Source organism: Ictalurus punctatus, chromosome 27 (assembly GCF_001660625.3).
Source record: "Ictalurus punctatus breed USDA103 chromosome 27, Coco_2.0, whole genome shotgun sequence".
In the NCBI taxonomy this organism is placed as follows: Eukaryota; Metazoa; Chordata; class Actinopteri; order Siluriformes; family Ictaluridae; genus Ictalurus; species Ictalurus punctatus.
Genome location: NC_030442.2, coordinates 378,906 through 406,065, shown reverse-complemented (window position 1 = coordinate 406,065; position 27,160 = coordinate 378,906). Strand labels below are relative to the sequence as shown.

Genomic DNA, 27,160 nt, shown 5'->3' with positions numbered 1-27,160 from the left:
AACATATACAAGTATCTGCTATGTAATACAATGGAATTAGACCCGCAAGAAAAAGTGCATTTTGTACATGGTACGTTACATGGTAATGAAAGAGTAACTATTCAATTGTCGTCGTCACAAGAGCTTGACAAAACATATGAAAAATTACCAAATTATTACTACATCTAATCTTTAAAATACTCTTTGTAATATAATGGAAGTATGGTTGTGAAAACTTTAATTATTCATTAAACATTATGGGCTGTATTCAGAGTAGAGTTTGGCATGCATGGTGAAAAATTAATTTTTAAAAATAGTGTTTTGGGTCTGGATCAGTATTCAGACCTCAGACATAACCATGGACACTACTCAGACAGTTGTGCAGGATTTGCAAGGATGGAGGTGAGGAAGGAGAAGAACACCCCAAAGATCTCAGTTCAAGAATTACACAATTTAGTGGATTCTAAATGGTCACATTTCAAAATAAAGAATTAGAGACCACTGCCATAACAAAAAGCTATTCGGACAGCTAGAAACCCTTTCTATATGCGACCCATAATTCCCCTAAACTCCGCTAAACTTTACGTAGCTCTAAGTACAAACAATTAGCAATCTTGGAATCAGATACAACTAATCGGAAATGAACATCATAATCTTGTCTGGAGAAAAAAAAAGGTAATTAAATATGATAAAACAGTATTTATACCGACAGGAAAAAAATTGCCTATAATTTTTTAGCACTATGTGGTAGCTGATGGGCGCAGGGACTCTCATGGAGATTAACAGCATTGCAAATACAAGCATAATTTAGCCTAAAATCCATATGTGGATCTTTCATCAAGCTAATGACAACAAATCAACAGAGAACACAAATCATCAGAGGTGGACATCTGACTAATCACACCCATATGTGAGGCACTAATGTCAGGCGAAAAGGCCTGGCACATAGGCCAGTTCCAATTCATCCCAAAAGTGTTCAGTAGGGTTGATACTACAGCAATGCAAAAATATTCTACACATTTATGTGTTTCAAACTTCGTGGAAACAGTTTGGTGAAGGCCCACATATAGGTGTGACGATCAGGTGTCCACATACTATTGGTCAAATAGCGTACTTCTGTTATAGTGGTCTTAAAATAAGTCTTTTCTGTGATTCATATCTGAAAAATATCAATTAATATTCATTTTGAGGCTTTCACCAAAATCAAGGAAAATTCACTTCTGTGCTTTAAGATGCATTAACTTCAGTGGAATGAGTGACAGCACGATACAGAATGGTTATTCTGTAGGGTCAGTTTTGCACAGCAGTAGAACAATCAGATTCTTCTTGGACAAAGGGTTGCTTTACACTGTTAAAATGCACAGAAATTTAAAGCACCTAAGCAATATAAACACTGTATTTTTTACAGACTGTTTAAGTTAAATAAAATCATTTTCTAGTACTTAGACTTCTTGTTTTAATGTTGTCAGGTCTTGTAATGTGTGAAGGGACCATGGGAGTTGGAGTGTATTCTAAAAATATAATGGATCTCTGGTAGTCTAGTTCAGTTTCGGTCTGATTCAACATTAAAAATATAACGAAACTTACTGGCTTTGATCTTATTTTCTCCTGTCTCTCATGAGAATTGTTCACAAGTAATTCAGAAATTTCTGCTTTTTTCTGATGAGTAATGCCAAAAATAAACAAATATTAAATCATGTAAAATTCTTCCCAGTTTCTGAAACGTTGCTGAAATAATGTTCATTATGTCTTTGTAAACAGGTCCCCTGTATTCAAGTCATTGTATATGTTTTCCCCCCAATTTCGGCAGTGCTTGGGAAGTTCCTGCATTTTGTGTCAGCGCAGCCGTGGAATTTGTTCCTGTTGGTGTACTGTAGGCTTTAGGTTTAGGTATCCTTGTGGGGCCAGACTGCTGGAATGCTTCAACAGGTACCTGTTGGGAAAGAAGAAGAGGACATTGTCAACACACCTGCACAACTGTCAGTCATTCTGGGTTCATATGCCCATTGGCCGATCTGCCATTGTTATTACACTATTCACTGTTTCTTACATTTCTTGGGTGTGATATATAACATCATAGCACATTATGTCAGTTGGCAGAGATGCATGCAGGTGTTGGTCAAAGGCTGTATTGTTACAACAGGCAAACAGATCCAAATCGTGAAGCAAAGTCAAAGTCTGGCAGTGGTCAGGCAATAAAGAAATGGGAAAAACAAGGCATTTTTCTGAAGGATTCTGAAATCAGGGGACAGACAAAGATCATAACCAGATAAATAAGCATAAACAACAAGTCTTGACATGTCAGGATACAAGGCTACACTGAGCCATACTTTGCACAGATAAATGCTTGAGTGTATTATTTATAGTGTGTTTGATCGAGTCAGGAGTGTGTGTGTGTGTCAGGAGATGAAGCCCTTGGTGGCCATGTTTATATGTCACAATGTCTGTTGGAAGTTATATGCTGATTCTGCCATTGATTTGACACATTAAAGAATTAGTCCTAAGGCCCAGAATTATGCATCTTGCATCTTCTTAATAGTTAAGCAAAGTCAAATCCAGCAACTTACTAAAAGAACCAGCCAAAATAAGCCAAATCTGTAATGAGTAATATAAATAATATATTGTACATTGCATGTAATAATATAATAATCATTTTACAATAATGTTTAATACTATTAGCAGCAACCCAGTAGGTGATTACACATTATCATAATAATTTGTGAGTAATTTCCTTCAATTAATACTGGGGAAAGTATGCGCATGTGCTTACTTTGTAACTTACTTTGTAAGTCTTTGTAACAAACGGACATGTACGGTATACTAATTGTAGCTATATCTCAAGGACTACAGTTCTTTCCTCCACTCAAAGTAAAAAATAGAACTTTTTTTCACACCTGACAAAGTTTTATTACATAAAATATGAAGTGCTACAGTTCTTTTACTTTAAAAGGTCAAAAAGTAATATTAGAGTGACTTTGATTACATTTGAAGAGGAAACTGACCTCAGAACATGAAGTCACACAAAAAAGCTATTTCTTTAGTTCCTTTGGTGTTTGGAGGTATAAACCATGTGATAACTTTCCCACGAGACAACCCCACTCTATCCTACTGTTCTTTTCACAGGGAAATGTGTTAACAAATCATTAGCACAGTATCATTCAGAAATACTCATATACCTTCACACTGAATTCAAGCAGCACTAGAATTTGACTGCAAGAACAAAAATCTCAATTAGACTAGAGTTTTATACAAGGAGATTATTATTAAGTCGCCACACTGATGTAACTAATAAAACAAGCTAAAATGTAAATAAAAATTAACATGGGTGATGGTCTGGCCACCTGTCCTCCTCTATAGGTTTTACTATTGTTTTTTTATTCCCCCTGCCCCCCAGCATTGCAGCCCACCACCTACTGGCCTGTGTCATGTCCTGCCCCTGAAGATTGATTGGTTGGCATTACAGGGAAGGTTATGGAGCAGGGGTCAGGAACCTTTTTCCATTTGTTAGTTTATACTTTTTTTTTTTCTCAAAAAAACCATTGCAAAAATCTCTTCTGTGTGTGAGTGCATGTGTGCATGTGATTCTGTAAACTCATCCAGTGCAAGAGAAAGAAAATCTGCCAAAGTTAAGCCTATATCCATGCTCTTTACCCTCTCTATCTCACGTGCCATCAAGACAGCACGGTCATGCACAGTTCGGGCTGACAGGGGCACGTCTTTTATTTTCTGAATGATTTTCTCCTTGTTTGTGAAATCCGTAGACAGTTCAGTTTCCATACTCAATGTGCATGACTTTACATATCCTCCGTCAGTAAAAGTTTTTTCTTGTCTTACAGTCTCCAATGAGCCAGCAAAGCTGGCAGCATTCAGGCTTCCAGTTGCCCCTGTCCACCGGAGCTCTGCAGGGGAGACCTCTTCACAGGTCTCCCTAGGTAGGTTTGGCCAATTTCAGTTTGTATGTAGGAGGTGAACTAGGCTGACTGTGTAGCAATGGAGTGTTTTTTCCTCTTGTTGGGCACCTAACGTGTTGCCTGTATTTAAGAAGTTCGTCACTGAGTTTTGCTCTGTTGAAGTCATTTAAAATGATGAGTAAGTCCGGGTGGTTCTGCTGCAGATTCCTTAGGCTTGTGGTGAAATGTAAACATTCATCAGAACAAACAACGGATTCCCATGATGAACAGAATGGTTTGCAGTTTTTGATTAGCGTTTCCAGAGAGGGCTCACAGACTATTTTTTAAAACAGATACATCTGTACACCAACCTTTGTTTACATAGAAGCAAACACCACTGCATAACCAAGATGGCACCCACCGTAGCAGATGTCTGTGTACTCCTCCTGCGGCCATCATTATTTGTCATATATTTTTGTTTGTTTAGTATTTCTTAAATCCTTAAATGTACATAAATCATCTGCACTCATTACATAAGACAGAGAAACACTACTGAAAATTGGAAAACAAACATCCAAGCTTTCTTTCAGTCTGTCAGATCTGGATTACCTCCTGCATCCGAGCTCACATCAGTGAGGCCCACCAACACCAGAATGGAGTGATCAGCGTAGGTGGTGGAAAGAGCAATCTAAGCAGTGACTAGGCAAGAGAGGTGGGCTACAGGCTAGGCTAAAGGCTAGAGCAAACTGACTGCCTCTCCCTAGCTTACTGCTAGCAAACATCTCATCCCTCAATAACCAGCTGGACGAACTTAGAATTAGGATCATATCACAGCGAGAAATCAGAGATTGCTGCATGCTCATTTTCACAGAATCCTGGCTATTTGACTACACAATGGACTCTGCGATTCACCTGTAGATGCACTCCATCCACCACAGGGACTGTACAGCAGTATTTGGGAAACAGAAAGGTGGAGGTACCTATATCTACATTAACAACCAGTAGTGCTCAGACATGTAGATTGTCAGTAAACACTGCTCAAGTGACAGAACAATTATTAGTGAAATGCAGGCCCTTTTATCTGCCAAGAGAATTTACAGCTGTATTTCTCCTGGCTGTTTACATTCTGCCACACGTGAACTCCACAGCAGCACTTAATTCGGTTGCACATTATAAACACACAAGAAACTGTACACCCAGATGCTGTGTTTATCATCGCAGGTGACTTCGATCACTGTGATTTATGGAATGTGCTTCCAACATACCAACAGCATGTTAATCTCCCTACAAAGAGAAAAAAACATACTAGACCAGTTGTACAGTACCGTGAAGTGTGCATACAAGGCTGCACCCCACCCCCGCTTTGGACAGTCTGGCCACATCTCAGTGTTCCTCTACCCTGCATACAGACAACTCCTCAAGCAAACCCTCACAGTAAGTAAAACTGTAAAAGTGTGGACTGAATAATCTGATTAGCTGCTTCAGGACTGCTTTGAATGCACTGAATGGAAGGTGTTTAAGAACACTGCTATGCATGAGGACTGTACTCCTGACCTGGATGAGTACACTTCAGTAGTAACCAGCTACATGAGCATCGACAACATTGCACCCACTAAACAGATCTGGACATACCCCAACCAAAAGCCGTGGATAAACTGTGAGGTTTGATCCGTGCTACATGCCCGCTCCACTGGATTTGTCACAGTGACTACAGAAAGGCCAGATATGACCTTTGAAGAGCCATAAGGGATGCCAGAGACAATACACACTGAGGCTGGAGTGTCACTACACCACCACTGACACCAGTGCAGAAATGCAGAGGTGGCTAAGACTTTTAGGAAAATAAAACCCATGAAAATCAACTGGCTCAGACAACAGAGCCCAAGAAAGAGGCAGTGGAACTCAGGCATTTTAGATGACTTTGGAGCTGTATTTCTGGTGAACGGTGGTGGTAAGAGGTGCTATGGACTTCATTATGTGTCAATCCATAATTTTCCCCAGGCCAGAGACTTTGTTTATCAGTCAAAATGTTGGGAGATTTGATCAGTTTTATTGTTATGGTGAACCTGTAGTACATTTTGTTTACAATATTAAAGTTCTGTTCTTAGCAATGTTTGATTTATTTAGTTTTATACAGACAAAAAGCACATGGTTTTGCAGAAATACAAAATTAGTCTTTTCAGTCGTTTTTTTTTCTTTATTAAAATTTTGTTCAAAATATTATGAGAAATTAAACTGATTCGAGTCATACAAATCAAATCAAATCAAATCATGACTGGAGTGTATTGTATGTGGGTGTACTAACAGTTTGGTCGGTTATAGACACTACTTACTGTAATTTGTGACAGCTGTGGGATTGGAGTTGAGGCAGGCTTTATCCTGATGCTACTAACAATTTTGCTGTTAACTTTGGCCAGAGCATTGCTTAATAATGCTGAGGTTCTTTGCTCCTGGCCAGGAGAATAACAGGGACTGGGGGGTTCTGTATTGCTGTTGATAGTCTGGAGGTCTAAGGGAACTTGAATTTTCTTGTCTTCATTGGTGATGACACTTGGACTTGAATTATTATACCTATGCACATCATGCCAGTTATTTTGTCTTTGTGGTGTTGCACAGAATATAGTGTGACCTGCTTTGACCTCTGTCTCCTGTGCTCTATCAGAAACTCTTGTTGTAACTGTTGTTATCTCAGTTGGTGACATTGCACTGTCTGGTGTCAATAAACTTGTGAATTCAGGAATCACTGTTTGGGAATAAGTTGTCATACTAAGAGGTGACACTGATTGTTCAGGTGTAGAAGGGATTTCAATGTAAGAACTCTTATTATTCTGTATTGAGACTGCTGCATTCTGGTCAATAGTAATTTGCTGTTTCGTGGTGCAACCACTGGTTGGGATAACTGCTGTAGTAGTATAAAACTGAGTATTTTCTGTAGTAGAACTCATAGTCTCAACAGCAACTGCCTTATGGCTATGGTCTGGTGTCAACTTGATGTGGATATGTTGGCTCGGATTATGGGTGACTAACACATCCCCTTGCTGAACATGAGTTCCGTTTTGTGTGGTTTGCATTTTGCAGTTGATAAGCTGGTGTATCTCTATACTCTTTAAATTATTTCTAATTAGCTTTGTATTGTTCTGGTGGTTATTACTGTTTTTGAGTGAGGGACTACATTTAGCTGGAGTAATCTCATTATAATCGGGTTCATACTGTTGATTACTCTCCTCATACATTTTCCTATTCACCACAGCTTGCTCTAGATGACTAAGGTTCTTAGTAGTAGGTGTAAGGCTATCTGTTGGTTCAGTCTGAACCTCCTTTGTAGAGACTTGTAGGTCTGAGAACCGTCTTCCAATCATGCCAGGCCGGAGGCTCTTACTAAAGCGACGATATCTTTCAAGCTCCCTTGTTAAGCTCTCCTTCTCCCTAGCAAGTTCCTTGTTTCTGAATTCCTGCTGGGTAAGCTTTCTCTGGAGAGTTGCATATTCTCTTTTCATGTTACAGATGGACTCTTCTGTGCCCATGTAATTGTGTATCTTTTCCTTTAATGCTTCTACCTCTTCGGTCAGATGACTGGGCTTGATCGCTTCCTCTTTCAGTTGCTTATACAGAATGTCTTGGTTAAAATTTTCCTTCTCACCCAGTTGGTATTTAGAAAGGTCCTTCCTTGTGATCTCTAATTGTTCCATTTGGCCTTTTTCATTGGAGTATCTCTCTTCCAAGGATTCACCCTCATTGTGTGTCTTCAGTAGATCATCTTCAACCACATTCATCTCTTGGAGTTTCCTTCTGAGCCCTTCTTCTTCCTGTGTTAAATCTTTCACTTTGTTGTCTTCCTGTTGGAAACCATTTGGGGTGGGTCTCTTCATGTTCTCTTGTTTTGCTTTGTTCCTCAAAAACTCCCTTTCAATAGCCTCCAAGGACCAAAGCCTCTTCTTCATCATGCTGACATTGGACTGAAGGGCATTGTTTTTCTCTTCCTCAGCTTTTAGCTTGGTCTTCAGATCATCTTTTTCCTTGGTGGTGATATAGATTTTTTCCTCCATCTCCACTTTGATCTTCAAAGCTTTCTTGCTTTCTTCAATCAGCTTATCTGTCACTGATGTGACTTTGTCCTTTTCGGCCTGAAGTTTATCAGTGCTATTTTGAACCTTGTTTTCCAGTTGCTTCAGTTTCTCTGCCATGGTTTTCCTTTCATCAACAAGCATTACTGTTAGTGTTTTCAGTTTTGCAAGATCTTCCTTTAGTGTCCACTCTGTCTTCTCTAATAGACCTTCAGCAGCTTCTAGTTCCTTGATCCTTACCCTCAGAATATCTAGGTCATTACACATATGTTTAGTTACTGTCCTTTCTTTCTCAAGGTTGCATTTGAGCAAGCTACATTCCTGTTTGCTCTTTCCTAAGGCATCTTCTAATTTTTCAAGCTCCATAATTCTGTGATTCAGCTTGTCCACCTCTGCTTTCAGACTACGATTCTGGATGGACTCCCTCTCCAGCTTCCTTTTAAAGTCCCTGCACAAATCCTCCATTTTGATCAATTCCTCATCTTTTCCTTCCATTTCTACCACTCTTCTCCTCAACTCTTCCACTTCTGACACAAGGTTAGCGTTTCCATTCTCCCCACTGCTACTTTTGTCCCTTAGCTCCTGTAGCTCCTCTTCTGCCCTGCGAAGGGCCTTGTTTGATGCTTCAAGTTCATCCAGCTCTTGGCAAAGTGTAGACAGTTTCTGACTCAGATGTCTGTTTTGGCTGTTTTCGTCAGTCAGTTTGGTGCTCATGGCTTCCTGCTCTTGGTGGAACTGAACAGCCTGGTCATGTATTTTTGCCTCCAGGTGCAACACTTTGCTCTCCATGTTTTGTGCCCTGGTCTGTGCTGAGGTCAGCTCCTCTTGGGCCTCTCTGGCAGCAGCTTGCAGCTCCTGAACCTTTGCAATTTGCTCACCCAGCTGTTCTGTGACATGCTGCTGTTCATCAATAACCAGGAGGGCAAATGACTTCAGTTTAGTCAGTTCTTCTTTAAGATTGGTGACCTTCTTTTTATTCTCTTCCTCTCTTTGTTCCTGGTAAGTTTTTTCTTGATCATTGAGTAGCTTCAGTCTGATTAAAAGAAACATCAAAGGACAATTGAAAATATGTCAGAAACTGCAACCATTTCAGTGTAGTCGATGGAAAAAAGGCATAGCAAACAAGTAAAAGGACATACAGTTGAAATCTATCATTTACATATGCCTTGCAGAATCTGCAAAATGTTAATAATGAAAAAAATAGAGGGATCATCAAAACTGCATTTAGTTTTTTATTTAGTACTGCCCTGAATAAGCTATTTTATATAACAGATGTTTACATATAGTCCAAGACACAATAATAACTTAATTTACACAAATAAACCAGTTCAGAAGTTTACATACGCTTAATAATGTGTGTTACCTGGATGATCAATAACTGTTCATGAAGCCTTTGTTTGTTGTGAGCAGTTAAACTGCCCACTCCATCAGGTCCTGCACTTTATTTGGTTTTCCAGCATCTTCTGCATATTTCACCCCTTTCCAACAGTGGCTATATAATAATAACTAGAATTTAAATTTTCTGAAGAAAATGTGAGTGGTGCTTGCCTGTGCAAAAATGACACCAACATGCAGCTTCACATGCGGGTTACTAGGGGGCGCTACATGTGTGCATGTGTTTGTTGAAGCATAATTAATTTGACATATATCAGTATCTGTAATAATTGTATTTATCTCAAGTTTTTAACATTGGTTTTATGGCAGTCCAAATACCCAATCTGCATTTCTTCTCACTAAGCGTTTTGATATGTAACATGCCTACGGTGAGGTAGTTTTGTAATTCCACTTATTTTCTGGGTTAACTTACATTATGTGATATCAAGTGACATCACTAGAATACCCATAATGTAGTTCTCCTCATTGAGCTGAGTGTTTTGACATGTCACATGTCTATGTTGTTGTACTTTTGTGATTCCACTTATTTTAGAGGTTATCGTGCCCTTGCTGTCACTAAAATACCCATAACACATTTCTGCACAATAATTTGAGGATGTTGTCATCCCCATGATGCAATCTTCCCACTGAGCCGATCCATTTGATGTATGACATGGCTGCATTAGTTTGGTGATTAGTTTATGGCCCTTTGTTTCCCGATACTGATTTCTCAACGAGTGTGTATGGGGGAAATTTCAACAGGAAATTTCATATGACAAGTACGTGGGAATGGCGAGGAAAGTAATCATATACATCTCCCAACAATTCAGAGCGATTTGAAGTATGATCTGTGTCTGTGAGTTAAACATTGTGGGACTTGTTTGGTGCTGAATATTACATATTGAGATTGTAAATCTAATACAGTGTCTCTGTTTGTCTGCTTGATCCTCTGGACTCATTTTACATTAGTGTGTGGCCTTCGTTAAGCTTGTCTAATAGCTGCTGAACATTGCTCAAGCAAAGGCGGCCATGTTTTTCAAGATTCACAATTGTCCTCGTATGTGCTGATTGGACCTTGGACAAGGACATATATTAGAAATTAGAATGCCATCTAGTGGTTATAAAGCTGATTTTTTTTTTTGTCTTGGATATGTCTTAGATTAGAAATTTTATATGAATGACAAAAAACAAAATGCTTATTCCAGGTCTCCCCTTTATAATACCATTTTCAGGTTTCACACACCTTTTGTTGTGGATATAGACACTTGGAATTAATGATGGGTAAGAAAATGCATACTTCAGGTTTCCCCTTTATAAACTCATTTTTTGATCATAATGTGATATAATTGCAAACCATGATACCTCAAATGAACAAAAATGTGATAAACTTTGACAAAATGTGACTGGAAATGTTATTATAATGCTTTAATAATGTCTACATATGATTTCAAAAGAAAAACTTCTGAAAATAACTATATTACTGAGAAGAATGAGCCAACGATTGGTCCTCTGCTGCCATCTAGTGGTTATAATGGCAATTTCAGTTAATTTCCCATAAGAAATCAGTAATTTTTTAACTGTTATAGAGATAGTTATTGTCCAATGTACATACATTTTTTCGTGCTTGTTCAGAGTCATATGTCACATGAGCTTACTACTTTACAGAAGATCTAAGTATTCCTCGATGAGTTATATGCTTTGGGATAAACTTGCTCAAGCCCACATTTTAAGGCCTTTAAACGTGCGTAAAAAGGTATTACGTATTCTTTAACTAGCCTGTAGCCACCTAGATCAGACATGGAAAAGATAATTTACAGCCAATACAGGAAATATATGGTTGTTAAAGCTTTTTAACAGTTATAGCTCAACCTATTGTCTGATCCCAATAAAAGTTTGCAGGCTTCTTTAGAATTAGATGCTGCACATGCTCACCTAGTGTTAAATTTTTAACTTTACGTTTAGGATTTATAGGCTTTTGAGTATATTTTGCCACACCCATATTCTAAATGACCCTGTTATAGCTATGGCCGATTTTATTTCAAACTTTGCACAACCCTCTTAGACCAAGAGTCAAATAGGTCCACCAAGTTTCATTCCCATCGGCCATTGGTAACCTTGTCTAATAGCTACTGAAATTTGATTGGCCGATGGCGGACATGCTATGCAACATACATTGTTGCAACATTGAGACAGAGACACTGTATGCAAATTTTGATGCCAATCGAATCAACGGTTCCATAGTTACAGCCAATTTCATTTTGTTGTTTTTTTGGTATTATAGCGCCACCATGTGGAAAAACTGTGCAAACTTTGCTGGGCAATGATAGATTGTCTGCAAACATAAGCATTCCAAATTTGTTGGTGATATCTCATTTCATTCAAGAGTTCTATCTATTTACATAAAATGGCCACACCTACTTCCTTTGTTTTCACATACCGTAGCTGCCTCAAGTCAAAAGTTCAATAGTTTTTGATAGTGAAACTCAAGAGATTCATTTGACACTGGGTTGTTCCTGATTGGATGAAAAACCTAGGATTAGTTTGCAAAAGTAGGTTTTACAAAAAATCCAAGATGGCTGAATATCTTTATAGACAGAAATGAAATCGGAGATATATGTTTTGTTCGTCTGGTCCCAAGGATCCCACAGATATTAGACACTTGAGTCTCTGACAAACGGTTCTGGCCCTTTTTGTATACATGCTCACTATAACGCCACCATCTGGCCGATCGGCCAAAACGTTGTGACACTGTAGTTCTCTGGGCTACAACCTTCTCTCAAAGATTAAACTCTCTAGGCCTTGCGGTTTGGTCTGCACAATCAATTTTAAGGCAGAATAATAATAAATAAATAAATAAATAAATAATCCGTACAATTACAATTGTTTTTCAGCCCTTCAGGCTTGAACCACTTATAATAAAAATCCTTACAATTACAATTGGGTTTCAGCCCTTTCAGCAATTTTCGGGGTTCAAGAGATTTAAGGCCCTTAAACATGTTAAAAGCTATTACTTAACATTGTGCAACTAATTGCATAAAGCCTAATGTCCCTTTTAGGGTACATACTCTGTATAATTTTAAAATAAAAAATATAATAGCAAATATGGCAAAAAAAATAATAATAATAATAATATTGCATTTGGTACTCATTTCCTACAACAGGTGAAACAATGCTTTTTTTAGACAAAAAGTTTAGGAAAGTCAAGTTTTAGGAAGGATCACAAAGAAAATAATTAATGGATAAAATGTTTATGAAGCATTGCGACCATGAGATTAATTATCATGAGATTAATGTGTGTGAAACATGAGAATGGTATTATAAAGGCTCCCCTTATAATACTATTTTCATGTTTCACACACATTCTGTTGTAGATATCTGTTTTCACTTATTTTCTTTGTGATCCTTCCTAAAACTTTCCTAAACTTCCTAAGACTTTCCTAAACTTTTTGTCTAAAAAAAGCATTGTTTCACCTGTTGTAAGAAATGAGTATCAAATACAATATTTTATTTGCCATATTTGCTTTTTTTTATTTTAAAATTATACAGAGTATGTACCCTAAAAGGGACATTAGGCTTTATGTAATTAGTAACAGAATAGTCTAAAATTTATCCCCAGTAAGTTATGACCAACTAGGCTTACCTCCAGGCATGAGCTCTGCTGATGCAACTGACCCTGGGATACTTGGGTGGATGTCCCTTCATCAGATGTTCAAACAAAGGACTGCTTAAATTTCAGCTTGGGCCAATTTTTCTGCTGGCACTGACCTTTCTCTTTCCTGTTCGAGAAGGCTGGTGAACTCATCACTTTTTTTCATGTAATCGCTGTGATTCCGCTTCTCATTCTCTAGTTTGTGGAGTGTCTGTTTGTGTGCCTGCTCTACTAGCAGCAGTTGTTCCAGCATACGTCTATATGTCTCCCTCTGCTTCTCCACAAGCTTGTCCAGCTAAGAAACAGGCAAATGTAGACACACATTAGTTGACACATTAACGCACATGAAAATAGTATTATGCTGTTAGCTGATTTTGCATTCATTTCAGAATATACAATATATAAACCTAGGAAAAATATGGACTTGGCAATAAAATGGAGGTAAAATACAGGAAACATCTGATGAAGAAACATCATGTGTTTGCATTTTTTAAAATCATGATACAGTTCTGATTTCACATCAAAAGGCTCTACAAAGACATCCAGTTCAAGTATTCCAGTAGCTTTTCAAGTGGTTTTCACAACCAGTTTTTCCCATTTGTATTCTATTACTTTTTTTTGTGGTCAAGAACAAGAGTGAGTCAAGGAATCAAATAGTAAAGACACATGAACTTCGACAAATAATGCCACGGGTAATTGATTTTCTCATTATCGGAATCAGTCACCATCTCCAGCTCCATCATAGATAATAAGGATTAGTGTGTCAAACTTGAATAATGGATATTTCCAAGGAATGAAACGATAAATTATTATTATTAGGATTCCTTATCTTGGTAAAAGTACTGGAATCACCACACTTAGAGGTTTTTCACCCGGCTTATTTACTCGAATAATGTCAAATCACAGCAAACAAGTGACTACATTTCCCATCCTGCACTGTGGCCTACAAACATGGCTGCCATGGAGAACAATTTCCAGAACACTCACCTTCATTCTAATCATGCACACCTGCATCCAATTCACAGCACAATCACAACCACAGTTGAAAAGGACCTTCTATGCATTCACTCTGTGTGAAGTTGCTTTCTGTCTCTGTTGTTATCAAGCCGCGATACCGTGTTTGTTTATTTTGACCTTGACCTTGACCTTGACCTTGACCTTGTTCTCGTTTACGATCTTGTCTCTTTGCCTTGCCTAGTTTGGGCTGTTTGCTTGACCCTTGCCTGCCTATGTACCTTGATTTCTGCCTGATCCTTAGTACTTCTCAGATTAAATTAATTAACCTGCTTCCGTCTCAGCCTCCATTATGTAACAAATAACAGATATGACATTAAACAAAATTTTGTTTAATAGCTGAACATTCTGGCTTCGTCAAACATACAAGATAAATTAAATTATTTAAGTTAGTGGAACATTTTGTTTCAGATCAAGCAGAGGAAAAAATTATGGAATCACCTTCAAATTTGCATTTCTAAAACAAATTCCAGCACAAGTCTAAAAATGCAAATTAGTTAAAAGAGAGCGCATACAGGGTCAGGGTCAGCCACGATACAGCACCCTGGGGCAGAGAGGGTTAAGGGCTTTGCTCAAGGGCCCAACGGTGGCACCTTGGCAATGCTGGGGCTCGAACCCCTGACCTTCCCATCAGTAACCCAAGTAATTTATTAATTGTGATTTTGTTGTTGATGCTTCCACAATATTTTTCCTCAACATTGAGTGATTCCATTTTTTTCCCTTTAGTTGATCTGGAAACAAATATGCTTAACTAAAACAATTTAACTGAATTTGTTTGAGGAATGTTTCATGAAGCCAGAATGTTCAGCTATTAAATAAAAATTGTGTCATGATCTGTGATTTGTATCTGTGTGAAGTATGGTGAGTCCATAATGTTTGGCAGGGGTTGTAAGGGAGTCCCATTTTAGATTTGTAAACAGGGTCAGAAATTTATTCCTCCAATTGCCATAGTGGTTGGTATTTATTTATTTTTTACCGGCCACTCACAATTCCATGTTTTTGTTACCGGGATTTTGTGTTTTCTTCGCTTCAACTTTCAAAGTGATGCTTAATGTTTGGACAGCCACTAGTAATTGTGAACATTGTGGGATGACCAGGTACAACTAAAATTATGCAAATTGAGATTTCTGTTTTTGTAAGCCCTATCAAAGTGGCAGATAACTAGACAATTTTACATGCCACTGACAACAATTAATCTGCATTTGAGTTGTGGCAGGAGCTAATTTCATACCCTGTTTGTAACCCTACACAGACTAATGTATTTCAATCCCCTTCTTCCTCATAATTTCTGGAATTTATTTCAACTTTGGCACAACTTTGGGCATTTTCACACAGGCCCAGTTGGTATTATATAACTTTTTTGCTACACCATTGATCATGAGAATATATTTCCAAATATAATACCTTATTATAGATTGTTGTCAAAGATCAGGTTCTCAAATGGGACCAAATGGTGATATCACTTAAAGGTACAGATATATTAACCACATTGTCTTCCCATAAAACATGAAACTATGCTGAATTTACAGTTGCAATATGTGTCGAATATCAGTGTATCCAAGGATTGAGGACCTCTTTGAACTATGGAGGTCTCCTGTGTAAGGAAGTAAAGAATAACTTAAAAATAGGACATCCAAGTATCTTGGACAAGAAGTACCACTGTACACTGTGAGAGAATTTGTTATTCTTTCTGTGTTTTATGTGTACTTGCAGTAGCAGACAGTTATTATGTAAGGTCATGCCATGTGGATTAGCACAGAACGTTTCTTATCGGTCTTCTGTGGGAGACAAACATGTTTTTATCTTTGAGTGTCTGCACATCGGCTAAGACCTTGAAACCACCAAACCGGTTCAAACCACCTAGAACTCCCTTTTCGAGACTCGCAGATGTCCTACACCCGTTATCTTAATAGTGCACGTGAGAGACGAGTTCTTCAGAGTGCTCTCTACTTCTATCCTGTATTCATCACTTTATATTAAACCTTCTTCACCTGAGAGGATGAGTCTGCAAGTCTTGTCTAATTTCCATGACAACACTGATGCATCTTTCTGCTGGAAGGAGAAAGCCGGCGTGCTGGAAGGGCACAGGAGCCCAAACCAGGCAGCTGACTTCAGTTGTAATGGCTGTTAAATGGCTCAACATTCAGCTGTCCTGGAGTAGATTTGTAGTAGATTTATAAACTGTGGCAGTAATTTGTGTAACGTTAACGTGATCTGGAATGTGGCTCAGAGAGACTATGTGAACTAAACCTGGTCATCTAAACTGTGCTTAACTACAGTATTCCTCAGGGCATGTTTTTGCCTGGTGAACAATGTGGTGGCATCATAACTATCATACAAGTTTAGGGAACAACATTTACAGTATATGTTGCAATATGTTTGTTTTCTTCCCACACCTACACCCAAACATATAGCTACTAAGACCACCTAGTCTGCATGGGAGACCTTTTGCCCACAGTCCTGGAATCTTAATTAGATTAGATTCTCAGGAACCCAATTAACTTACAGTTCACTAGGGTGAGCTACCAAGCTGGGGGTCCATATTGCCATGAAATACATGGTGTCTCTTCCATTTGGTGCTCTGATCATTGTTTACGTCAAAGAATCTCCAGGATATAATGCAATATATGTAAATGGATTGTATGCAATACATAGAGGCTTTAGCATAGAGCATACAGATACTTCTCCACAAAGCAACCTATGTCTGAGTCTCTGTCCATTGATTCTGTAAGTTCTCTTTATTTTTGTCCTCTGTGCATTTGTATTTTGTACAGTAAACATTCATTATTTTATCTCTAAATACTCAGTAGTTCTGCAAGAAAATATGGTGCATTAAAAGTGCATGACATATAATTATTAGAAATAGGTTTCTAGCTAAAGTTTTAGTATGTTAGAGATGTTTGAAAGTAACCTCTGACAAGCAAATATAAAAGGCTAATACTTGCAAGTTGAAATATTTTTATTGAAATTGGCAATTATTAGCCTTTTATATTAGCTGCCAAGTGCCAAGTGTATAGTAAAGGCCTAAGGCACGTTGATGGAAACCTCAACAGAATAGTTGTTTAATAAATAGGCTATATAAAAGCCTCTGACCTAGAAATGTGCTTTTATAATGAAAGATTAGCATGGAACTGTTTTAGATTAAATACATCAGAACAAAGACATCAGAATAAATAAAAATTACACTTCTAGCGCTAACTAAAAGATTATTCTTTGGAATCGGTTACATTAAGTTAAGCTAATGAATTGGAGTCAGATAATTTATTTTCATCCTTATTCACAGATAAGCAGCAGACTAAAATCACGTTATATTTTAGCATGAATTATTTATTTCACCTCTGCAATGGGCTTCTCATAGATGTCTTCCTGCCAGCCATGACATTTTCCCTGTATGGTGTCTCTCTGCAGGGCCTGAAGGACTTTCGGAGGAGTCGCAAAGCCATAATGGGCCTCCAATAATGCCAGATCTATCTTCTCTGCCCTCAGCACCGTGATCACCTCATCTCTGGCCTATAATGATACAGATAATACACATGTTGAGAGTATTGTAAGTTGAATGTATAGCTGATTGGCTTCTTTTCAAATGTTCTACAGATCTGGCCATTGAGTGAGCATTTAAAGGAAAAACGATACTACGATTTCATGCTGCAAGATCACGCGCATGCTCCGGGATCAGAAAAGACAAGACCAGTAGGGGGCTGCCATGTTTCATTTCAACTCAACTCTGCATCGCGAGTTTGTGTAACAGCATGGTCTTAAGAATTATATAATGCTCCTGTTCATATAACATAATTTGAAATACAAACAAGAGCATTCTTAGACTATAACAATGTGGAAATATATGAAATAAAGAATGTTAGTGCTAAAAGATAAATCATTTATGTTTACCATTATAATTACCCTCACGTGACATAGGCACGATATATGCATTTTAAATGTGTCACAGAAGTAAGAATGAAATAATTTTAACTTGAAGTGTACGTGTTAAAAATGTGCACAATTCAAATATAAGACGGTATAAAAATAAAGACGTGTGTGTGTGTGTGTGTGTGAGAGAGAGAGAGAGAGAGAGAGAGAGAGAGAGAGTAATGCCTGGTCTGAACTATTTCTTGTGCTGGTAATGAAACCTGCGATGCCCCGTGACCATTATCAAGCAATTATGAGACATTTGCCCTTTTGCAACAAGGACATCTGTGCAGAAAGTATAAAAAAAAAAAAAACGATGGGGCCAGTTTATGTGGAGAGTAAGAGGAGCGCTCCTGAGGTGGGCTGAGGTGGGGAGAGGTGGGGTGGGGTGGGTGATGGGGGGGGCTATTTCTAGGGATTGGTATGGATGCCTTGAATTATTATTTTGTTCTTTCTTGTTGTCTCATTATATCAACATAACAAAAGTTGTTTATTCGTGATCGTGACTTTAGTTTTCTTGTGATCTTATGATAACAAAAACCGTTTTCTCACAACGTCTTTTTATCATGATGCTGTGGGATCATGTGCTAAGCTTTTGCTGCCTCCAGAACAATAAAAACATATGTTGAGTAAAAAGAAAATTAAGTCGCGATCACGAGAAAACATGAAAGAAAAAATAAGACATGGTCACTTAGGGCTTCCATAAATTGCAGTATTAACATGTCGCAATGTAATAAAGACAATGACCAGGAAGGGAAAACAAATTTAATCACACGTTCTTTGTCTTATGCAGAATTTACCACCAAACAAAGTTATTGTCATTAATTTTTTAACTGTAAAAACGCTGTTGCTAACTCAAAAAAGCAACTTTATAAAGCATATTTAACTATAAGAGTAACTCTACTCTGTTGACTCAATGCCTCTGTTTGGCATGTTGGGACAACAGTGATATACACAAAATAATTTAGTTCAGACTTACGATTTATGTTTTTCACAGACATATCATTTAGTTATTGGTGTGTTGATTACACATTTCGCTCTACAAATGTTTTTTCAGCCATCTTTCTAGACTATATTTTTTTATTTTTATTATTTGTGGGTATTTGTTAATCATTTTAAATTCATTATTCATACTTTTTCAAATAAGTTATATTGCAGACAATGAGTAATGAGTGAGTAATGCTCACGGAGTTGAGCAATTTTTTAATAATGTGCACGTTATGAATTCAGAATACATTTGAATAAAATTGGAAAATTTTGTGAGGACTATAAACTTAAAATATAGTAAACAAAATGGCAAGTAAACTGCAGAACAACTATATTTACATTAATATTAAGTTTAACTTTAATCAATGACTCATTTGCTGTCATTGTTTTGCGAAATGGAAATATGCACATGACCTTCAAATCATAATATTTACAGAGTAAATAAAATAAGTTATGCATTGGAGAAATGTATATCATGATCATGAGCGCATTAAAACACATACAGTGATGATTGAATGTTTGTGAATTAAAATTTGAAAGTAGAATTTTCAATATTTTATAATCAGGACACAAGTCCTAAAGGTAGAGAAAGAGAACCCAATTAAATAAATTGGACAAAAATATTACACTTGGTCATTTATTTATTGAGGAAAATGATCCAATATTACATATCTGTAAGCGGCAAAAGTATGTGAACCTTTGCTTTCAGTATCAACTCTTTCAACTCTGGGATGTTGGTGGGTTTCCTCACATTAACTGCTTGCTTCAGGTTCTTCCACAATATTGCTATTGGATTAAGTTCAGGACTTTGACTTGGACATTCCAAAACATTAATTTTATTCTTCTTTAACCGTTCTTTTGGTATAACGACTTGTGTGCTAAGGGTCGTTGTCTTGCTGCATGACCCACTTTCTCTTCAGGTTCAGTTCACGGACAGATGTCCCGACATTTTCCTTTTGAACTCGCTTGAATAATTCAAAATTCATTGTTTCATCAGTAAAGTAGTCCAGGCCCAAAGCATCTTTTACAGATGGGATATGGTTCTTAATCTGGAATGCAGTGTTTTCCTTTCTCCGAACATAACGCTTTGTATTTAAAACAGAAATTCTATTTTGGTCTCAAAAATACACAAAACATTTTGTCCACGTGATGTTTAGCAAATTGCTGAAGGATTGTTTAGTTAATTGCAGCAATTAACTTTTAAGAGAGCAGTGGGTTTCTCCTTGCAGCCCTGCCATGCACACCATTGTTGGTCAGCGTTCTCCTGATGGTGGACATTAACAATAGCCAATCTGAAAGAGGCCTTTAGATGCTTAGAAGTTACCCTCTGCTCATTTTTGACCTGGCACCTGTAAATGGATTTTCCAATATTACTAAATATATTTGTCCATTATTAGCCTATTTTTTAATTCATATTTTAGTGTCAACCTTTTATGTATTCTGGAAATCACGACATTAAATGTTCAGTTAATAAAGACACTGTCAGAGAATAATGTTAATTCTATGTTAAATATATGATGTAATAATGCCCTAGGCACATTTAAAAATTGCTGTTTGCAATTTTTTGCAAAAAGAGTGATTGCAAGGTGCCGCGTGATCACACGTGACAAACTGCGTTAACCATGTGATAAAACATGCATTCTTAATTACATTTCTGTTCCACTCTAGAGATCCTGTTCAATATTCAATGCTTATACATGTTAAATGTTCATTCTGAAATTAACTGAGTTTCTGCTCATTGCTCTGTTCTTATCTGAATTGACCTTAACTGAGGTCTTTGATTGCATTCTGTTCATTGATACCTGTAACTCTCCCTCCAGGATGCTCAGCAGGAGCAGGAGATCATCATGTGAGAGGTCCCTGCTGTTCCCCAGTGATGTCTGCTCTGTCAGTTCATTGTTTTTGTTGTGTTTCTGGCTGCAGCAACAGCTCTTGTGGTTTTGCTGTACTGTACTCATGTTGTCTGGGGGTTCCCTGTAACATGTTTGGCTAGCATCTCGAAAGCTCTTAAATTCTCTTTGCTGTAGCGGCCGCTGAGATGAATTCACCTCTGAAATATTTTCCAGGCTGCTGCTACGGGAATGCATGGCTTCTGGTCTGTTTGGAGAGAACAAAGAGCATTTGTAAAAGTGGGCCTTTGTTTATGTTTACTTATAGTGTGAAAGCTATATTATTTCATAGAATTTTCATAGTGAATTTGCAGCATGCTATATGCGATTATCGTTATTATTGAAATCTGTGTTTTAAATTAAGGATGTTCTCACTCAGGAAATCTCTTGCTTTATTAATTTTGTCTCCTACACTTGTTTTAGAAACTAGGTTCTAATGTGTATTTAACAGTCTGACAACTTTGAAATATTGATTAATTGTTCAATTAAATAAGCTCTGGGGATTCAACTGCAAATCCAGACTCATCTTTTGATTAAATTTCTCAGAACTTGGCGTTGTGAGACCCAATTTAAACCATAACACTGTGGGAATAAATTTAAGACACAGGAAAACACAAGGGTAACAGTGTATGTAGTTTATTGAGAATCACCATCATACACTGGGGAGGGAACAGGACTTGTCAGAGAATAATCAGTAGGTGAAAGGTAATATGGTGGTGTGTTTGTAGCAAAGCTACTATCATCATCAGAGGAAAGAATAAACGGGTCCTCCACAGAGGTTATGGGAAACAGATTAGCCTCAGCTTGAGTAGAAGCATGAGCATAGGTCACCAATGGAATGATACAATAAGCAGGAGGATGAGCAAACCCTGGGGGTACAGGTGAAGAGCTGAGATGTTCCAGTAGACCTGTAACGTCCATTGCCAAATGTGCCAGGTGATGATGTAGATATTCACCCAGGCCTGAGAGATTAAGGAGCCAAGAGCAAGAAGGTCCAGCTGAATGAGGGCGTTGGTCAGCTGGACATAGAACAGAGAGAGAGACCAAAAATGAGATAAAACAGTAGTGGTAACACTTATATATCCACATATACACATGTACAAGCACATACAAAAAATGTAAGAAACAGGTATCAATACACTGCATGGAAAGAGTATAAAGTTGGAAAAAACACGCACACATACACTCTCAAAATGTTTAAAAAGCACCAAAAATTTATAACAAGCTTAGGATTAGAGAGAAAAAATGTATAACAGTAAACAATAATAAAAATATATCTCACCCATCATGAAGAAGTGGTATAATATCCATAATTGTCCAGGACAACTGTGCGGAGAGATACGCACAGCTCACTTACTGGAAGTAGGAATGCCAGTGTGAAAAACACCAGAAAGAAAAACATGAAGATAAGGGGATATCCAATGGCTGCAAATGGGTTTTAAGGGGATTCCAAAGTGAGAAAAGTTGATTCTAATGGGATTTAAAAATAAGAAAAGTAGAGTTTAAGGGGAAATCACAAATACATTATTAAAGCATATTGGGATTTCAAAAGAATGAGATAATTGGGCATAGACTAAAGATAAGACTGTATATATAGGGCATTGAGTCTGTGTATAGATTCAGACCACGTTGGGATGTCTCACTGATTGGATCTCATGTTGGTTTTTGAACAATAAGCTGGATTTTTGCTTCTCTCAGCCAATGTGTTCTACATTTTTACTTTCAGATTTGCTTTTGAGTATGATCACTTATGTAAAAAGGTCATTAACACTGCTAGTCGTTTTTGACGTGACATTTTGGTGAGCCAGCCAGGAGGGCTTGATCCCATCACATAGGACTTCACCACTCCCTAGAGAGCAGATACTGGCCGTATAGGATATAGGTAAGCAGACATCTGTTTTATTCAAAGTTCCGCTGTAGTAAACATGCTGTCTGGGAGGGGGAGGCCCCGGGAAGGGGAGAGAGGAGCCGGTCCCCTGTGCACAAGCCTAGAGATAACTCTAAAATAAATAATTGGGTAAAGTAATTGAAACCTCTGGGAGAACAGTGGATGGGAGTAGTAAAAGAAATTAAGTTTGGGTCTCTGGTAAAAAAGAACCAGAAGGATTATGTGAATGTTTTAATGCGTGCTTCTGTGGTATATCTGTGTGAATCCTGAAAGGCTTCAGTTGTAATGAATAAGTGAATAAGAAATTCCTGTAATACCACTGTTGAGGCGAGGATTTGAAACCCCCTCAACAGGGCTACTTGGAAACAGGAAGCTTGAGGCCTCACTCCCTTGAAACCACTGACAAGGTAAGGCAGGGCTACTTGATGAGAGAGAACCCCCGGATACTGCTGCCAGAAAAAGAAGGGGTAAGAGCAATAAGAGCCAACCCTTTTGGTGAAAGCAGACCCATTGTGTGTATGAATGTGATGTGTGAGTATAGGAGATGAATGCATGAGTAAATAAAATAATAAATACCTAATGGTGTGGATACAATATTGGGCTATTGGGCAAATGGTGAAGATTTGAAAATATATTAGATAGCAGTAAGAACATGAGGTGTATCTGGAAAACAATGTGTAAAAAGGTGTGGTCATTCTTTTGGAAGGTTATGTGGATAATTAGTGAATATTGTTGAGCCCTTAGGAAACGAGGTGGAAGGGAGAAGAAACCTACCATACCCCTACGCACCGGAAAAAGAAAACCAGATAAGAGCATGAGAATCATAAAAATAGACAAAAGGGGAAAAGGTAAGGGGAGTAAATATTTATAATCACAGACACCATGTTTTGCGTTTATACATAGTCACATGGGCATTGAAGAAAGCTTCGTGGAAATTCGCCACACAACTCTGTAGCATAATTATTATTGGTATTGCCAGGAGTTGATCGACTAGCAATCAGGCTATCGGCAAACAGGGTGTGGATCATGAGGTACAGCCTCAGGAAAGTACCCAATTGATATATTTTGGTGATAAAGCACATAATAAATAACCTAGGTGTAACCAGGGAGTAGACTAGATTCACAGAGTATGGAGTCAATAGAGATAACAATAAGGAAACATAAAAAAAGATGAAAAGTATATAAGGCATTGTTGCAAAAAATGGCATGACAGGATGGCTGGAGAGTTGCAGTGGCCAACAGAGGGAACATTTGATGAACAGATGTGTCAAAAGATGAAGCAGAGGTTAGCTTGCTAGAATGAGAAGAAAAAGGGGGAAAAAGCCAAGGCCAGGCTAGAGAAGAAGGAGAAAATAGTGGTGTGGTTTGAGCTAGAAGGAAAGATGGATAGGAAAAGGAAAGATCAAGCAACAAAAGAGTAGGAGAAGAAACAACAGGAGGATGCTAAAGAGAAAGAAGTTAAGGAGCACAAAGAGAAACTGAAGGAAAGTGAGGGTGAGAGTGAAAAGTCAGACAAGGGTAGGGAGAAAGATACGGCACCACCATGCAGGGACCGAGCATCCCACCACCATACAACATCCACTACACACTCCAACCACCTCCACGCATGGTGGGAATATACCCATCAGTGCCTAAGGGAGACAGTGTCTACATCACACGGCGGCAAAAAGCACACCATCTGTACCCGGTATGAACGCAAGCGCAGAGGACAAAGAAGTGCAACCATATTGGGAAAGGATGCCTCAGTTCCAACATACTAGCACCCCCATATGGGAAACAACCAGCAGGGTGACTCTCCCGGAGCACGTACTCCAAGAAGAGGATGGGGAGCTACGAAGACTGGAAGAAAACGGAAAATGGAAAAAGCACACAAAGGAGAAGCATCCATAGATCCCCCTCCCGAAGTAAGCAAAGGATTGAAAGATGCGGCAAATGGATAACAAGGACCACAAGGTTAGATCGTATTTGTGAGATCTAATGACACAGACATGCAAACAGGACCATTGGACTCACAAGCCAACAAAGGCTAGATCACATGGAAGGAGACGTGACAATAACTGCACTGAAAAACGAGGAAGGGGAGCGGTTGAAGGAGAGACTAGGGAATATGGAGGGTTTTGGACAGGAAAAAGGAAATGAATTCCACCAAGTGAGGGAATTGGCCAAAACCGTGGAACTTTATGGACTTAACGGGATTGGTACAGAAACTTCCAAATCTGTGCGATGGCAGTCAAAGGTGGATAACCAAGTTTGAGGAGAAAACAACAGGACAACTGTTGGCCAGTGGGGACATAAAAGCCATATCGTGCTAGACTGTGGGCAAAGGTCGAACCAAAGAAATAATGAAGATGGCCAACTTGGAGAAAGGATGGATGACCCCAGGTGTGATCCGATGCCATTTGGCCTGAGGCAGAATGTTGCATGGGGAGCAATACAAAAAATGTACCCCACAAAGTTAGATCCAGGGCAGCTAGAAAGTACCAAACTGAAAGAGGAAGAAAACATTATGAAATTCTTAAAAGCGTTTCAGGGCAAATGGAGAGACGAGACAGGAGGCAAATGGGATGAGTCCTCTGCCAGTGCAGGACTCTTCAGGATGATGCTAAAGAAGGCCTTACCCAAGGAAGTGCAAGAAAAATTTCTTGTAGTGGGACTTAATACAATGGCATGGAACTCATTCAAGGCACACGTCACGAATCACATAGATCAGTACAGGAAAAAGAAAAAGGAAACTAAAGAAGCAGCCGAGGCATTGATGAGAGATAGTAAGAGCATTTACATTTACATTTATTCATTTGGCAGACGCTTTTATCCAAAGTGACTTACAAATGAGAAAATACAAGCAAAGCGATATCAAGCAGAGAACAATACGAATAGTGCTACTATACAAGATCCATTAACTGAGTTCCAGAAGTAGCAAAGTGCGGAGAGTAATGGTGTAAGTAAGGTGTGTTTTTTGTTGTTTTTATTTATTTATTAGGGGTTGGTTAGCTGTTCACGGAAGAGGTGGGTCTTTAGCTGTTTTTTGAAGATGGTGACATATTCTGCGGTCTGGATTGAGGTTGGAAGTTCATTCCACCACTGAGGATCAGTTAATTTGAAGGTTCTTGAAAGGGACCTGGAGCCATGCTGAGTAGGCACTACTAAGCGTCTGCGATTGATTGATCGCAGATTGCATGAGGGAACGTAAGTCTTCAGGAGAGAGTTGAGGTAGGAGGGTGCTGTTTCAGACAAGGTCTTGTAGGTGAGCATCAAGGCCTTGAATTTGATGCGGGCGGCTACAGGAAGCCAGTGGAGGGAGATGAAGAGGCGTGTGACATGGGTTCTCTTGGGCTGGTTGAAGACAAGATGTGCTGCTGCATTCTGAATCATTTGAAGGGGTTTGATGGAGCTGCTGGGAGGCCCGAGAGTAGTGAGTTGCAGTAGTCCAGTTTTGAGATAACAAGAGTCTGTACTAGTAGTTGTGTAGCCTGTTTGGTGAGGTAGGGTCTGATTTTCTTGATGTTGTACAGGATGAACCTACAGGACCGTGCAGTTGTTGAGATGTGGTCTGTAAAGGTCAAGCTGTCATCAAGAATCACCCCAAGTTTTAGCTGAGCTGTACAGTGAGGTTGTTGTTGATTGTGGGACAGCCTGGGATGATGAGAAGTTCAGATTTTCCCAGGTTGAGTTTAAGGTGGTGTTCCCTCATCCAGACCGAGATGTCCGACAGGCAAGCAGAGATTCGTGCAGAGATGGATGGATCGTCAGGCTAGAAGGACAAATAGAGCTGAGTGTCATCAGCATAGCAATAGTATGAGAGTATGAGACTCTGCCCCAGAGATGTAGTGTAGATAGAAAAGAGCAGTGTACCCAGAACTGACCCCTGTGGAATGCCACTTGTGAGTTGCTGAGTTTCAGAAATACCTCCTCTCCACAGTACCTTGAAGGATCTGTCTGAGAGATAGGATTCCACCCAGCGCAGAACCATTCCGGTGATGCCTAGGCTGATGAGAGTTGATGGGAGCAAAGCAACAAGAGAAGGAAAAGAAGAAAGAGCGTGCCAAACAAGCTGCGCTGATGGTGATGCCACAAGCCACTGCACCTCAGGAACAGCCAATTGTGGCCAGGCGATAGTAGCAAGCTAGCTAATTCATTGCAAATTAGCCATAAATATCAATATAACAAGTTAGTGAAAAACTGTGTTGTGTTATGTCAGGTATATTTTATTTTAATAGCTCACATTATTATCAATAACAAGGCTGTTCGCACTAAATGATGTGTATAAGTTTTACTTAGTAACAGTGTGCATTCATTTGGACTGTTATTATGCCCTGTATAATTTGTTTTAATGAAACAATTATTTGATCATAAATGCTTGTGGATGATACTGTTGGGATTGTTGTAGTTGCACCATGGACTGTAATTCAGTGTGACACCGGTTGAGCTTCTTCGGGTACACATGTGTTATGTGAGTTGAATTATAAAGTGAGTGCACGCACCTAGATCTGTTAACTATCCAGTCTGTATAAAACAAAGGA

At 38.6% G+C, this 27,160-nt stretch overlaps 1 protein-coding gene across 8 annotated transcripts in view; it reads right to left on the bottom strand.

Annotated features, from left to right (window-relative positions):
* Positions 1-411: 411 nt before the first annotated feature.
* Positions 412-27,160, bottom strand: part of filip1l (filamin A interacting protein 1-like) — a 32,421-nt gene continuing 5,672 nt past the window's right edge. For 3 of the 8 annotated variants that reach the window (XM_047151548.2, XM_053676489.1, XM_017459219.3), the window contains 5 exons: positions 20,666-20,960; positions 17,307-17,480; positions 13,073-13,251; positions 6,203-8,966; positions 412-1,912 (listed from right to left, as the gene is read on the bottom strand). In XM_047151548.2, coding sequence (XP_047007504.1) covers positions 1,757-1,912; positions 6,203-8,966; positions 13,073-13,251; positions 17,307-17,480; positions 20,666-20,950 — 3,558 coding nt within the window. In that variant the 5' untranslated portion in view covers positions 20,951-20,960 and the 3' untranslated portion in view covers positions 412-1,756. Of the gene's footprint in view, positions 1,913-6,202; positions 8,967-12,947; positions 13,252-17,306; positions 17,481-20,665; positions 20,961-21,620; positions 21,772-22,034; positions 22,223-27,160 lie in introns of those variants that run through there. The other 5 variants (XM_053676488.1, XM_053676487.1, XM_047151547.2 and 2 more) reach the window with 4 other exon arrangements.